General features: G+C 39.6%; 2 protein-coding genes across 4 annotated transcripts in view; both read right to left on the bottom strand.

The window, feature by feature from the left end:
* Window positions 1-1,087, bottom strand: part of clcn5b (chloride channel, voltage-sensitive 5b) — a 33,926-nt gene extending 32,839 nt beyond the window's left edge. Inside the window, exons 1-2 of one of the 3 annotated variants that reach the window (XM_020922726.2) lie at window positions 825-1,087; window positions 265-405 (exon numbers count right to left, since the gene is read on the bottom strand). In XM_020922726.2, coding sequence (XP_020778385.1) covers window positions 265-391 — 127 coding nt within the window. In that variant the 5' untranslated portion in view covers window positions 392-405; window positions 825-1,087. Of the gene's footprint in view, window positions 1-264; window positions 406-481; window positions 732-824 lie in introns of those variants that run through there. The other 2 variants (XM_020922727.2, XM_020922725.2) reach the window with 2 other exon arrangements.
* Window positions 1,088-4,072: 2,985 nt separating this feature from the next.
* Window positions 4,073-13,487, bottom strand: LOC110158295 (protein Shroom4). The gene is made up of 8 exons (XM_020922750.2): window positions 13,111-13,487; window positions 11,580-12,369; window positions 10,703-11,356; window positions 9,448-9,571; window positions 8,796-8,897; window positions 7,917-8,087; window positions 7,625-7,767; window positions 4,073-6,847 (listed from the first exon to the last, which is right to left on the bottom strand). Exons 1-8 carry the CDS (start codon window positions 13,346-13,348, stop codon window positions 6,691-6,693), a joined length of 2,379 nt encoding a protein of 792 aa, XP_020778409.2. The 5' UTR covers window positions 13,349-13,487; the 3' UTR covers window positions 4,073-6,690.
* Window positions 13,488-14,439: the final 952 nt, after the last annotated feature.

Here is a 14,439-nt window from a genome sequence, read left to right as displayed (position 1 = left end):
AGACAAGTTTTATTGAGTCTTATCACTAAGTCTTAGGAGTGCCTTAACTAGATTTTTATTATACTTATTCAAACAATAAACGATGGTATTAAATTATAAACTACAGATTTTTATTACTATGAGACACATGAAAGTTCATAGTAGTTACTTGTACTTAACAACATGTATTTTACTGGTGGCAATACTTTAAATAAACATTATTCAAATTTCTGCACTGTCACTGCAAACCAAAGCTCCAGACAGACAGCGGTGTGAGCCCCTTACCTGCGCCCAGAGGAGGCACATCGTCCGTGGATGAAAAGTCGAGCGTGGCCCCGGCTATATCCACCATCTCGTCATCATCGTCTTCCTCACAACTGCTCGGGTGAAGCCTCTCAAAGTCCGTCTCCATCCCTCCAGCGGCGCCTACGAATGACAAAACAACATAAAAATCAATCATTAATCGGGTCGTAAATGCACGGTCCTCCCTGTAAAACGCTACCTCCTTGCGCCGCGCGTAATTTTCGGAACATAGCTTGAGTATTTCACAAAATTTCTTAGGAAGCTAGAGACCAAATCGCCATCTCGCGTAAATGACAGCTTGTCTGACATTACAAGGAAGTTTTTACGACTGTTTCCGCTCATTTTGTAATCGTCTTCTTTTCCTATTTACGGCTACACACGGAGGAAAACGATGATACAACTGAGCGAGCCAACCCAAGTTTGCGCATTAACGTAATTAGCCAGTAGTTGCATTGTAATCACGTAGCAAACAAGTTCACAAGACCGAAAAACACATTATTTACGATAGGTTTTCAGTTAAAAAGGTTTAATGCTTGGTTTACCCACGAGACGAGGAAACGGGATAAATAGACGTCCTCTTCAGTCGGAAAACGTCTTGTGACTCGGATTTAGTCGCGTTTTAACGAAGGCTGCTTATGTCAACACAGACAAATCCTGCGTCATGCTACGAACAATAAAATACCACTTTTAAAACATTGTTAACCGTTTTAAACATCTCGGAACACACGGAAAAGTCTGATTAAATCCAATACGATGTAAAATTGTTGCTAATTTGGCCGTGCTTTGCTGTTTTTTGATGAGTAAAAGTGTAAACATCAAGTTAGCATTACGGTAAAGCTAACAACTTCCGGTTTGGACAAAAAATAAAAATATATTAACAATTTTTGGTATTTCACACATTATTTGCATCTTACCGCCAAAAATATTGATAAGCCAAAGGTGTATAAGTAAGCAAAGTGTTATAAAACGTAAATAGGCTCAGTTATACTTTTGAATAAAACTTGTTTTATATTGTTCGTTAATTGAACATCCGGTTTTATAGAGCTAATTGCTGTTATTTGACATTACCGTCTGTTTGTCAGGAAATGTAGTCGATTTTCGAGCTCTCGTCTCTCATCTGGTCCTAATCTAGGTCAGTGGAGCAGTTCGACGTGTCTGGTCTGGGATCATAGTAACCCCAATAACTACAGAATATGTGTCACCAAAAGACTGACCGTCTAAGTTACGGCATTATCTGATTCATGACTCCATGAATGGATTTGAGGGGTTTTTTTTTCGGGGTTTTTTTTTTATGATAAAAAAATTTATTGCAGAAAACAGGAATGAAGTATATTTTAAGGAACCGGAGTGGACAAATTTAGGGCTGAACTAGGTCTTAAATCAGACAAACCATAGGAAAAAGGCCCCTCTTAAACCCCAAAAATGACAAAAACAACAACAACAACAACAACCATCTCTCATCTTAAGTGGTCCTTGTGTCTTGTGTGGTCTTCTGTGTCTTTTTGTTTGTTTGTTTTGTTTTTATGGTTTTAACTTTTTGTAACTCTTATTTGAGTTTACTTTTTATTGCCTTAATGAGGACTAGCAGAGATAAACAAAACTTTATTTTATATTTCCATAGTATTTTTATCTCTATTGTGCAGCACGTGGAAATTGCTTTGTTTACGAAATATGCTTTTGAAACAAAGATGCAGTGTTTTTTTGTGTGTTCGGAACAATAGTTTGCGTTAAGGAACTGCCACATGGGCCTTGAGGGGAAAAAAACACCACATGAGTAAACAGACCCACACATTCTTTGTTTTATGGATTTTATAATTTACCATTTTGGATCATTTTGCAATTTCAGTTTCTAAAAAAGCAAAGCAGTCACCATTGCTAAGTTTAAATAACCAGACATAGTTGCATGGAAAACATTCGCTACACTATGCTACGTTTTTGTTTTTTTAAGGGGTGATTTGGTATTATTTTTTATCAATGAATGCCGCGGAATTTTTCCAACCAAAAAAGTGTGTCGTGATTACAGAGTGTCCTTTTTATTTAACCTTTATACAGTCTATGGCGGTGGCTGAAAATAAATAGAAAAATACTGTTTTAAATGAATAAGCGCGTTGCATTACCAACCCAACACCTTCATCTGCTGGACATATTTGGGACTGCAGGTTAGTCCTCTTTGAGCAGCTTTGATTCATTATGGGACTTTCCCTCCACATCAGTTTTCTTTCCAACCCTTCCACTAACTCTCTCTCTTCCTCTCGCTCCCTCTCCCTCCTCCTATTTCTCTCTGTCAGAATAATTCTATTATCCCATATTTGCTAAATGCTTGTGTGTTAATCTAGACCTATGAGTTAACCATTTATGTACTACAATTCTTTGATTTAGAATGTACCAATCATTTGTATGAATGTGAATAACCTCTCTGTGTTTAACATCTGTGTGCAGTGACCTATCGTTCTTGTGAACCTTGAGATGATTCCTCACGTGAAACCAACCCCCACTGTCACACATGCAAGAGTTATGATGGTGTCTGTCTATACCTACGGCACCTCCTGATTGTTAATCATGTTTATGTGTTTTGAACCTGCATTATGTCTTTGCTTATCCCCCTTCCCTTTGAGAATCATGTGTCTGTAACTAGGGCCTCCTAATGAAATAAAAGGAGGAGAGCGGCCTTGAGTCATCAGAACGTGTGGAGACTGTTGCTCTTGATGCCACTCTCTGCCCGTTCTCCTCATGAGAAAAACTTAATTAATCTCTTGTCTTTCTTCTTGTTTTGAATGTCTAGATAAACCTAACACTCTCTCTTCCCTCTTTCCCCCTTCCTCTTCTCTCTTTCAATCTTTCTCTCCCTTTCTCTTTCTCCTTCTTGTTTGCTGTATCTTCATTTGACTTGAAGAAAACACATTTTTATCCCCTCTCCTCTTTATCTGCCTGTCCTCCCTGCGTTCCATCTCTCCTCTTTCTTTTCCCATTCTCTTCATCTGCCTGTCCTCCCAGTTTCATCTCTCCTCATTTTCTCCTCTTTCTTGTTCACTCCTCCCTGTGTCTCTGTCTCCCTCATTCCCTCTCTTTATTCTCTTTTTCTTGCTCAAATCCCCTCTCCTCTTCCTCTCCTCCCTCTTTCTCTCTCCCTCTACATCATCATCTTGTCCTCCCTGTGCTCTGTCTCTCCTGACACCACATGTATGCACTCTTTTACTCAAACCATGACCCAAACGAATCGAGTCAAGTGAAATTCACAGAAAATCACAGAACGTTACACAGAGGTTTTATGAATGAAATTGGACTTTTTTTGGTTTAATCCTGATCTAGTCATGGTTTAGTCCTAGTTATGTTGTGACTTAGACTTGGTTTGGTCCTATTCTAGTCCTGACTTAGGTTTAGTCTTGGTCTAGTCCTGGTTTAGTCCTAGTTTATTCCTGGTCTAGTCCTGGTTTAGGTCTTGGTTTAGTCCTGATGTAGACTTGGTTCGGTTTTGGTCCAGTCTTGGTTAATTTCTGGTTTAGTCCTTGTCTAGCCTTGGTTTTGTCTTAGTCTAATCCTGGACAAGTCCTGGTTTAATCCTAGTTTAGCTCTTGGGTTCATTCATAATTTAGTCCTGGTCTAGCCTCAGTTTTGATGTGTGTGTGTGTGTGTGTGTGTGTGTGTAACAAAATGTGAAGTGAAATGTAAACAAAATCCATAACCCCCTTCCTGCAGAAAACCATTTTAACTTAATTTTTCTTTCCAGTCGTCATTTATTCAATTCAAACGCACCGTGCTCCAAAACCAAAAAAAAATCACCACAAGACACTTCAGGCTTGTTTAAAATACTATTATTATCATTTATGTTTTTTTTTTTCTCTGTACACATTTTTTGCAGTTATAAAAAAGGAAGTCATTTTACAAAACAACATCAAACTTACTTAACAATTTCACTTTCGAGCAACTTCAGTTCTGCCAGTTTGGTGAAAATTCAATAAAAATATGTACAAATTAAACAACAAGATATGGACGAGTCTTTAGTATTTTGATAAAATTACAAGAACTGGAATTTAAACATTTTTTTCTTTAAAATTCTTCTTTAAAATGCAAAAAGGGCCAGGTCCAACAATATTTAAAGGTCCTAAATTACACAAAATGGATTTTTCTGAGCTTAATCCATGTTATAATGTCACCTCATCAAAAACTTGGGAGTTGTGTTTTGGTTCATTTACATGTTTAAGTATCATCTATTATCAGCCCGTTCACCCTTGTGATGTCATGAAGTGGTAGTTTTTAAGTTAACAGCTCCTTTTACCTTTGGTTCAGTAGAAACTGGCAATTCCAGGGCTGAAATCATCTTAATGATTGTATACTGAAGGGTTATGGAATTTAAAAACACAGTGGAGCATGCTCTGTTTTACCACATCACATCACAAGGTGAAACAGTGTGATGCGTTGTCTGTTTGCGAAGATAAGATCTCAGTTTAAATATGCAGGGTTTGTGTGTTAAACACGTGTGAATGAAACAGAACTTCAGGGAGGTTTTTGATGTTTTTGAGCAATATCTCCACCAGAAAAGTTACATAGTGCAGCTTTAGGTCAACTGACAATATTTATTTGGTCTACATAATTTTGCAATGGTCAATTCTCTACAAATAAATGTACAACCAAATAATACCAAAAATATAAAACATATCTGTAATTTTTAGAGAGAAAATTTAACCAATTGGGAACGTATAAGATCCCAAAACTTTTTGCAAATCTGAACTTATTTGGAAAAATTTTTAACAGTTTTCAGCAAATTTCAGATCAACATTAGGTCCTTGTCAAAATATACAATAAATGCAATCATTCTGGTACTTTTTGTCATATTTTTACATTCAAATCTAGTCTTTTCAAATATACACAAAGGGATGTACAATTCAAAAATACAACACAAGTTTGTACAAAAGTGTGAAGTGTCAAACTCCACTCGAGCAGTTACAGTAACGTTTAAAAACAATCAGAAAATAATGTTTGAGTCAAATGTGGAAACAGAGGCAGGCTTGTCGTCCCGCAACATTCATAAAATACAAATAAAGCAAAAATATCGGTTAATACAACTTCAAAAAAATGTAAAAACTGAAAATGAAGCACCAAAATATTTAAGCAGCGATTAAAAAAACAACAACAAAGCGAGTAGTGTCTTTGGCAATGTAAATGTGGTGAATACAAGAATCAGCTACAGTGATAAAGGTTTTAAGACATATTTAGAGTTTCGCAGGAAAAAAATTCTCAGCACTGGGCATCATTGAACTAGTCATCGTTTTATATGTAAAACTTCAAATATTAAAGCCACAGTATGTAATTTCCCGGCAGTTGTGAGTCACCTGCATAATTCCATGGAAAACGAGTCATACTCCAGAACATTCTCCATAGAGATAGATACCTTTTTTGTCTTACTGTGGAAGACTACAGGCAAAGAAACTGAAATTCCATGGAAAACAGCAGGAAGTGGCCCTTCCCCAGATAATAAGAGTCAGGTTTGTGGAGATGCAAGCCCACTCAGAATAAGGGTACAAGAAATTTGTCAGTGCAATACACACAAAAATTAAAAAAACATTTTAATGTATTTTTTTGGCAAAAAAGTTACATATTGGTATAGTCCTGGTTTAGTTTTGATGTTCTGTTCTATTCCTGGTCCTGCGTTTGTGTCAACAAAATGAAAAAGTTACATATTGTGGCTTTAAAGATCAGTGAATATTCAGAGTCATTTTGACTATACACTTTAAATACGATCAAAAATAAGTTGTTTTGGCCACTAAGATGTCAAGTCTGAGTAAAAGTCCTTCTGAAGTTCCCATCAGTGTAAAAATGTCATTCTTCGTGTCGTCAGCTCCTCCTCAGTAGAAAAGTTCACTCTTATTTCCAGATCATTCTGTCCATTTTTCTGCAGGGGGCGGAGTTTAAAATGTGGATACCTGTTCCAACCAATCACACAGTTTGTTATACCTCCAGACCCTGCTCCTTCTCCTCTCTTTCTCTTCTTTAGTCCTCCAGGTACTTCCCGGGTTAGCAGCTGTGTTTGAAATGTGGTTGTGGGCGGAGTTTAGGTGGCATACAAGACAAACTTTGTGCCAGTTTTTGTTTAATGTGAGATGAGATATTATGTTTGGACCTTCTTTATTCATTTATTGCAGACATCTTAGTCAAATACATCAGTTTAATGTTTCTCAAACTGTGGTAAGCAAGCTCTGTGGTACTTGGACAGCAGAAATGACGTAGTCCACTTTTAGACCTGGTTTTGTCCTACATTAGACTTGGAATAGTCCGGTTATAGACCTGGTTTAGATGTGATGGTAAAAGAAAAGTCAAATCTTTTGTGTGAAAAGCTGGTGAACCACTGTGTTATTTTGCCCTGGTTCTATCTCTCAGTGCGGTGTAGGAGTCGCCCCCTGGCTGCAGGCGTCAGTACTGCCCGTAGCCCATCGCTAACCCAAACCCCGCCCCCATCCCCAGACCCAGACTCTCCCTGAGCCCTCGGAGCTGCTCCTCTCCCAAACGGATCTTATCCTCCAGCTGCCTCTGCTCCACCAGGAGAGCTGCCTTCATCTTCACAAAGTGACTGTGGACAGAACACACAGAGTAACATTATTTAGCTTTTATTTAGTGTTCATTATTATTTTATTTAACACAAAAAAGTCCTTTTTTTTCTCCCAGGATTGGCTGTAGACCTCTTCAATAAAAAGACCTGAAGACATGAATCTCGATCTAGACTATAATTAAATTAAAGAGCCCATATTACTCCATTTTCTGATTATTAACTTTATAACATGGATTGAATGAGATATAATTATAGAAAACCTCTGCTGTGAAAGAACTGTATGTAAATTTTAAACATGTTACCTCCCCAAATCCAATACAGCTTTTACTGATAACAAATGTACTGCTGATTCATTCTTAATAATAAAAAACATTGGACATGATGGCCCATTCATTTCGTCAAATCGTTTTGGGTGAGAACGATTATCCAATCAGAAATGAGTCTCACATGAGTCTCTCATTTGGGTTGCCAGTTTCAGTAATGAAATCCAGTGTGTTTAAACCTAAAATGTCTCTCTCTGATCTGAATGGTCACTCCCTAAATAACAGCACCTACAGCCAACCATGAATCAGTGCTAGTGCAACCTCTACAGTTCAGTGAGAAAATTCTGGAGGTTTTGAGCTTTCACATGAGCCACAATCTATCCATATAATCAGAATGAGACAAACTTGGATGTGTCCTCTATCTGTAGGTTAAGGCTCTGGGAACACAGGCTCAGTTGTGATTATAGAACTTTGTTTAAACAGTAAGAGTGAATACAGTTCCTTAAATCTGATATTCATTCATATCTTGGCTCACCTGTAGTCTCTGTGCTGCTCCGGGCTCAGACAGCGCCCTAGGACTCGGCTCACAGCCTGCTCTCTGCGATCCACATGCTCCTTTAAGTCCTGAGCCTCTGACAACTGACGCATGAGCTGACGTTTCTTCTCCTGTAGGGGGAGCTATTCACCAGAGACACAGAGAAGAAGGTCAGGTGGAGCAGAGGAGCAGAGAAGAAGGTCAGAGGAGCAGAGAAGGGTCAGACAGAGCAGAAACTGCAGAGAAGAGTGACCCTCTTCAGAGGATTCTGAGAGATGCAGAGGATTCTCACCCTCTCCTCGTGGTCACTCTGGGAGTCCAGCGTGTCCAGAGTTGTCTCCACTCTGAGCAGGCGTCCAGACAGAGACAGCATCAGACTGACCACTTTGTCCAAGTCTCCGATGAACATCCTGAACTTATCCACCTCATTGGGTTTACACACTGACACCACCATTGCCTCCACCTGGACACACAAAGGCATTTATTACATTTGTTACATTATATTCGGGTCTATAACTGATTTTAATTCACTATTATAATGACAAATGCTCTTGAATGAATTATGGTAAAAGCTGCTAAATAAGAAATAATTTGACGCTGTAAAATATAATGCATTCATTTTTACATAGCATTTTCACATGTAATAACCATAGACTATAAAGAAGTGGACTAAGTGAGTGAGTGTGACGTCACCCATAGCATTCGGCTCCAGTCAAATGAAGCTCATGAGTGGTTATAGGGGCGAATTTGGAGCCAGTTCCATATTAGGAATAGCAATTGATTAACGGACAAATTGGCAAAATAAAACCCCGGGTAAATATGAAAATTTTAAGACCAAAATGATGAGGCTCAGAGCAGCAATTACAGGGAAAGGGGTGACAGTTTCTTAACACAAAGCGGAAGATGATGGAGCTGGAAACATGCCCATGTTCACCTCCTATGTGCAACACAGCAGCTAGTGGGTGAGCTATGTCCATTTGTCCACGATAATAACTAAAAGAGAAGTAACTAACAGGGCTACCTGTACCTCAAACACATTGTTGATAAGAATCATGGGAAATCAACTGCCTAACAGCATTCCCCACACTTGATCTGTCATGATGTGTTTTCACCTTATTTCAACCTCATACCCCCTAGTTACATGGCGTTTGCTGTACTCCCTGTGTCTTACCTCTTCTCCTAGTTGTGCATTGGCTCTGATGTCCTCCTGAAGTCCTCTCTGAGCCTCTCTCAAAACTCCCAACTTCTTCCTCAGACTCTCCATCAGCTGCTTCTGTGAAACACAAACAAGAACGTGATTAAAACTTGTACATCCATGTATTTGGACAAAATGCATCTTGTCCCAGTGCAGATATATTTTATAAGCATCTCTTGAGGTCAAAATAAGTCCACTGTGTACTGTCTGCATCTGAACAAACAGTGCTTTATTCACAGTACACATTTTCCTTCATACAGGAAAGTAAAAAATAAAGTTTCTTTCCAACATCATAAAGTATTTCGTAGTTCATCCCCAGTCATTCTCCAAGCTCCTGGATGCAACGCTCGGTGTTTACCCGACTGTAGTGTTTTTAGAGACTTTGAAATTGCATCTGAACTTTATTTTGACACCATATGCTTATTTCCTGTCTTTCCCCTGCTAAATCATGAAGACGGTGTGATGACACTGAAAAACTGTAACTTCAATCCAATTTGAGTGCTGCGTAGTGTAATTACACGAGTGTATAACATTACTGGTGTAAACTGTCTAATAATAAAAGTGATTCCTGCGTATATGCCGGGCTGTTTCTGCTTTGGTGTGTACTAGTTGTATGCTGGAGTTTTACCTTGTACATGAGTTCGTCCTGGTTCTCTCTCTCCTCGGTGAAGTCCTTCATCTGTGACAGAAGCTGAGCTTTGGCTGTGGACGTGCTGTAATAAGATGAGCAGCTCGAGCTCGTACCAGAGCGCCTACCAACAAAAGAAAATATTTATATTATTAATAAAAATATCACTGGAACAACAGAAAATATATTATTAATACTATTAATATTATTATCACCGGAGCATATGAAAACAACAAAAAAATACAGTATTACAATAAAGTAATCAGTTTCCATGGAAACAAGCAGGCACAGCACGTCACCTATACAATTCCATGGAAAGTTAAAACTATACTTCATAACATTATATGGATATTGTAGCATTAACATTATGGTATGATATGATAACATTATGGATATGGATAAGTTTTAAGCCGTAGTGTCGCATATTGTAGTCATAGGAACAACATCTCCATGGAAATAAGATGGAGTACACCCTCCAAGCCAAACAAGAGTCAGGTTTGTGGAGATGCAAGCCCACTCAAGGACACAAGTTTATCAGTGCAATAAACAAAACAAAAAACACATGTTGCAAACTGTGGCTTTATTTCATCATCATAATATTTGATTAGTAATTAATTATAAATGTACCTAAACTAGTAAAAACCTTTAAAAGTTCTTCTAAACCATGAATCATTTTCTTGTTTGCTTTTGTCTGACCTCAGGGCAGAACAGAGAGGCCACACAGACCCATGACTCAAACATTAATCAGTCGTTATCGTTCAGTGAGAAACACCAAAAGGCTAAAGCTAAAGGTCTGGGTTTAAACAAGCAAAAACACAGCACGGATACAGATCAGGCAGAGGCTAAACAGACATGCTAAAGCTAACCAGGACTGATAAAACACACATACACAGTTATAACCTTTTGTCAGCTAAGGCCCTTAAAGGTGAACATTCAGCCTCGTGGGAATATTTCATGAGAATTAGTTTAATATTTTTTAACATGATTTTAGTTATTATTATTTATTTTAAATTTTTGGAGGTTGAGCTGTTAAAAGGCTCATATCACGCTATTTTCTGATGTTTTTTCCTCATCAAAAATATACGTGGAGTTGGGTTTTGTTTCATTCACACACAATGAAACAAAAACAAATCTTGCATATTTAGTTTTTAAACTCCATACACCTTCACTAGAATCATTTGGATAATTTCAGCCCTGGAATTGCCAATCTCTACTGAACTAAAGGTAAAAGGTAAGAGTTAACTCTATCCCTCACCTGTCCAGACTGTCGGTGTTGTGCTCCGTGCTTTGGGAGGCCTCTCTCCAGCTTTCCGTGCCTGATTCACCCTCACTACTCTGGGGGAAGATCTCCTCAAGGCTCCCCTCCTCCCGAACCTCCAGCTCTTCTTCCAGGAGGCTGCTGTCCGGCCGAGCTGTACCCAAAGGAGAGGCCTCGTGCTCGGGTAAAGTGTCCAAGTCTGTCTCCAGCACCGTCACTGGGAGAGCCAAGCATGGGAGCTCGCTGTCGATTGGCTCGTTCACCACAGGAAGTGCCTCCTCCTGGAAATCGTCGATGTCCGTCTCCAATGGCAACGCTTCCAAATCGGCCTCTAAACTTTGAGCTGGACTTAAAGTCGTCTCTGATTCGATTTCGATGTTTTTTGCTTCGATCATGCCGTTTACATTGTTAAAAGTTTCACATTCGGATTTCAAATTGTGGTTTTGTTGTACGCTAAAAGACACAGGAGTTTCTGGATTTCCATTCTGAAAAACAGGAGGAGGTGGAGGAGGAGGAGGGGGAGGAGGGGAAGGAGGGGTCTCGCTGTGAATCCTGGGAGATGTAGTTCTTTCCCATTCAGCTGCGTGCCTGTGCAATGGTTGGGTTGTGGTCATTTGCTCATGGTTTAGGTTGGTCTCTGAGTCGGAAAAACTGAAAAAACCCCAAAAACATTATGATTAAATTCAAATTATTGTTGCTAGAAAATAAAAACACACTTAAAAACAACTTTCACGAGTACAAATAATAGACAGAATTATTGGAATAAGTGTTCTATTAATAAGTTACATAAATATTAGCTGACACACAGGGATACAGGAAGAAGGGAGGGCATCCGACACAGGGATAGAAGAGGACGGAAGGGCATCTGACACACCTGTCTTCCAAGTCATCCGCGACAGGTGGAGGAGGAGGTGGAAACTCTTCTATCTCGTCACTGGCACTTCCCCTGTTGTTCCACTGAGGCGGCGCAACTGGCCTAAAGCCGCGTCGCGAGAACATGGGGCTAGGGGGCGCTATGTTGAAGAGAGGTTCTTGCAGCTGATTGGACGAGAGCTGAAGTGGAGGCAGCTGATTGGCCGGTGGGACGTAGGTGGGCTGTTTATAGGCTGATAGATGTTGTACATGAGATGGTTGGATTTCACTGGAGGAATCCGACAACGGTTGAATCTGATTGGCTGGCGAGACTTCCTGAAGCTGTCTGTAACTCGGCAACACACGAGGAGCTTGAATTTGATTGGTTGGGATGTGATGGTAAGGCCGGCTATGATTGGACAATTCATGAGAGGATTGAATCTGATTGGCGGAGACAGAATTTTGAACTTGAGTGGGAGGGACTTGGCTATAGCGCTGAATATCTTGAGTCTGGTGAAATCGTTGATGGTTGCCGGTCAAATTTTGGTGCAAACTTTGAGGCACTGGCTGGTCCTGGGGTAGATTTGGGTGGTTGTTTCTTGAATTCAGGGCTAAATTTTGATCTTGGGATAGATATTGGTGGTTGTTTCTTGAACTTTGAGGTAAATTTTGATCTTGGGGTAGATTTTGGTGACAAGAGCACTTTGAACATGTGGTAGTGGCGGAGCTGAGTTCTTCTCTCCGAGGGGGCAGACTATAGGAGCGCTGTCTGGATGTTTCTGGTTCAAATGAAGACTGGCTGCTGAAGGCTCCTGTAGAACAATAAATATAAGAACGTTATTAGTCAAGAACTTTTGAGATAGAAGAGAATTACGGGAGAGTTTATTTTACTTCTATGGGGTATTAACTGCTAATACAACAAATTTAGATCATCATGTTTTAGGTTTTAGTGTTTTGAAAATGCTATATTCACTGACAACAACTTATTAACACCTTAAGTTTGTTTTTGATGAGTCTCCCTTATATTTGCTCTGCGCATTTAGGCACACCACCCTTCAGAGCACTATCAAAACACAATCACCACATCAGGTTTGTTTGTTTTGTATCATGTTTTTGTATATTTATGGAGAATTGTGAGAGCATGGGTGACGTAAGCTTGTGATGGATAATTACTCAATCATTATCTAGGCCCAATTAAAATGTCATATTTCAGTGATTAATCTTATAATCTTTCTAAATTACAATTACACACACAAATGAATGCAGCGGAAACACTGAGATATCACGATATCTCCATTCTTCCGTTGTTGTATCCCTAATGAATAATGCATTTTTTTTCTCTTGAATGGTAAATGGTCACATTTTTATACAGCACTTTTCCACCTTCAATGCACTCACCCATTCGTATATTATTGTACACAGACACTGGGGGTGAGGGGGTTAAGTTTTTTGCCCTATCACACAACAACAATATACATCTGTGGGAGCTTGTTGAACCACCAATCTTCAGATCAGTGGACAAACCCTCTATGAACTGAACTACTGTCTCTTACCTGTCACTGTTTGAGGAGAGGAGTAGATGGCGTGATGCGAGGCTCTCCTTTTATGAAACTGTTCCCATTTGGGAGGCGGGGGTCTGGGAGGAGGAGGGGCCTTCTTCTTTGCAGCTTTTTCTCTCAGGTTCTGGTTAACTCCTTCGTCCAGTTCGCTCAGAGTCTGAGTGCTGGCAACGGAGAGAGAGGGGGACCAGCGGTGGTGGGGGGCCTCGAAGCGCAGGTCGTTTTCGGACATGGCCCTGGTGCGGAGGGGGCCAGGAGCAGGTGGAGAGACAGGTGCAGAGTGATCGTTCTGTCTGTGTGTCCAGCGGCTTTGCTCCACAGCTCTGGGCTCCCATCTTCTGCTTGAAAAGTCCCTGTAGAAGGCAAATTATTAAAATTATGTGCTTAATTTGTCATAGGTTAAAGGTGCATTGTGTAACTTTTCTGGCGCACTGTCCGTCGAATGCTTTTCTCCATGGAAATGTTATTGCTTTGTCTGGAATGTTTCACAGCATGGTATTAAACCTTTCTATTCTCACGGAGACCAAACTAGACCAAGTTACACATCAGATTTGTGGAGAGGCAACACCGCTCACAGTCAGAATGCCTGTTTTTTAGATATTTTTGAGCTGTAAAACCACCTGTAATTTAATAAATATACAGTAGAGCTATTTAATGTCATACTGTGGAACATTTCAGGTAGCAATGACATATCCATAGAAACAAGCATTTGAGTTTTTTTTTCTATATTCTAGTCTAAATGTTCATAGGGTTAGGGTCTGCGTAATTTCTCGGTTTCACTTTAAGTACTTTGAGTTTCGCTTTTGATACTTGAGTCCCCTCTAACTTTGCTTTCCACGCTACGCACTGCCCCTTCAGAGCACCATCACAACACAATCAGTGTAGTCAAGTCGATTCTGTATAATACCCCGTCTTTAAAGCAAATTATACATTTTTGGCAGTGTTGTGCAAAAGCTACAGTGATAACAATAAAGTAGACATGACTTAATGTATAAAAAACACAGGTTCTTACACAATGGGCCCTTACATACACAAATTCAACAAAAAATCCTTGTAATTAGAGATTATAGGCAGAGACAGTAAGAGCAGGATTTCACTAACTACCCCCCAGAACCCTGCATCTATGTGTTAAGTACAAACTCAGCACAACAGAAATAATAAGTGACTCCTCTTTCATAAAACACAACATAATCTAAGCAGCTCAATTTTTTTTTTTTTTCCAGGGAGATTTAACCTGCGTTTCCACGTTCTGATGTTTTAAATTGAAGGGAAAGTGGCTAATTATCGGTAAATACTTCCTAGCTGCATTCCTTCCTCAGTGAA

This window comes from Boleophthalmus pectinirostris, unplaced genomic scaffold (assembly GCF_026225935.1).
Source record: "Boleophthalmus pectinirostris isolate CB_2022bp ecotype Guang Dong unplaced genomic scaffold, ASM2622593v1 HiC_scaffold_20, whole genome shotgun sequence".
In the NCBI taxonomy this organism is placed as follows: domain Eukaryota; kingdom Metazoa; phylum Chordata; class Actinopteri; order Gobiiformes; family Gobiidae; genus Boleophthalmus; species Boleophthalmus pectinirostris.
Note: the sequence above shows the minus strand (reverse complement) of the source record. Positions and strands in the feature narration are given on the sequence as shown.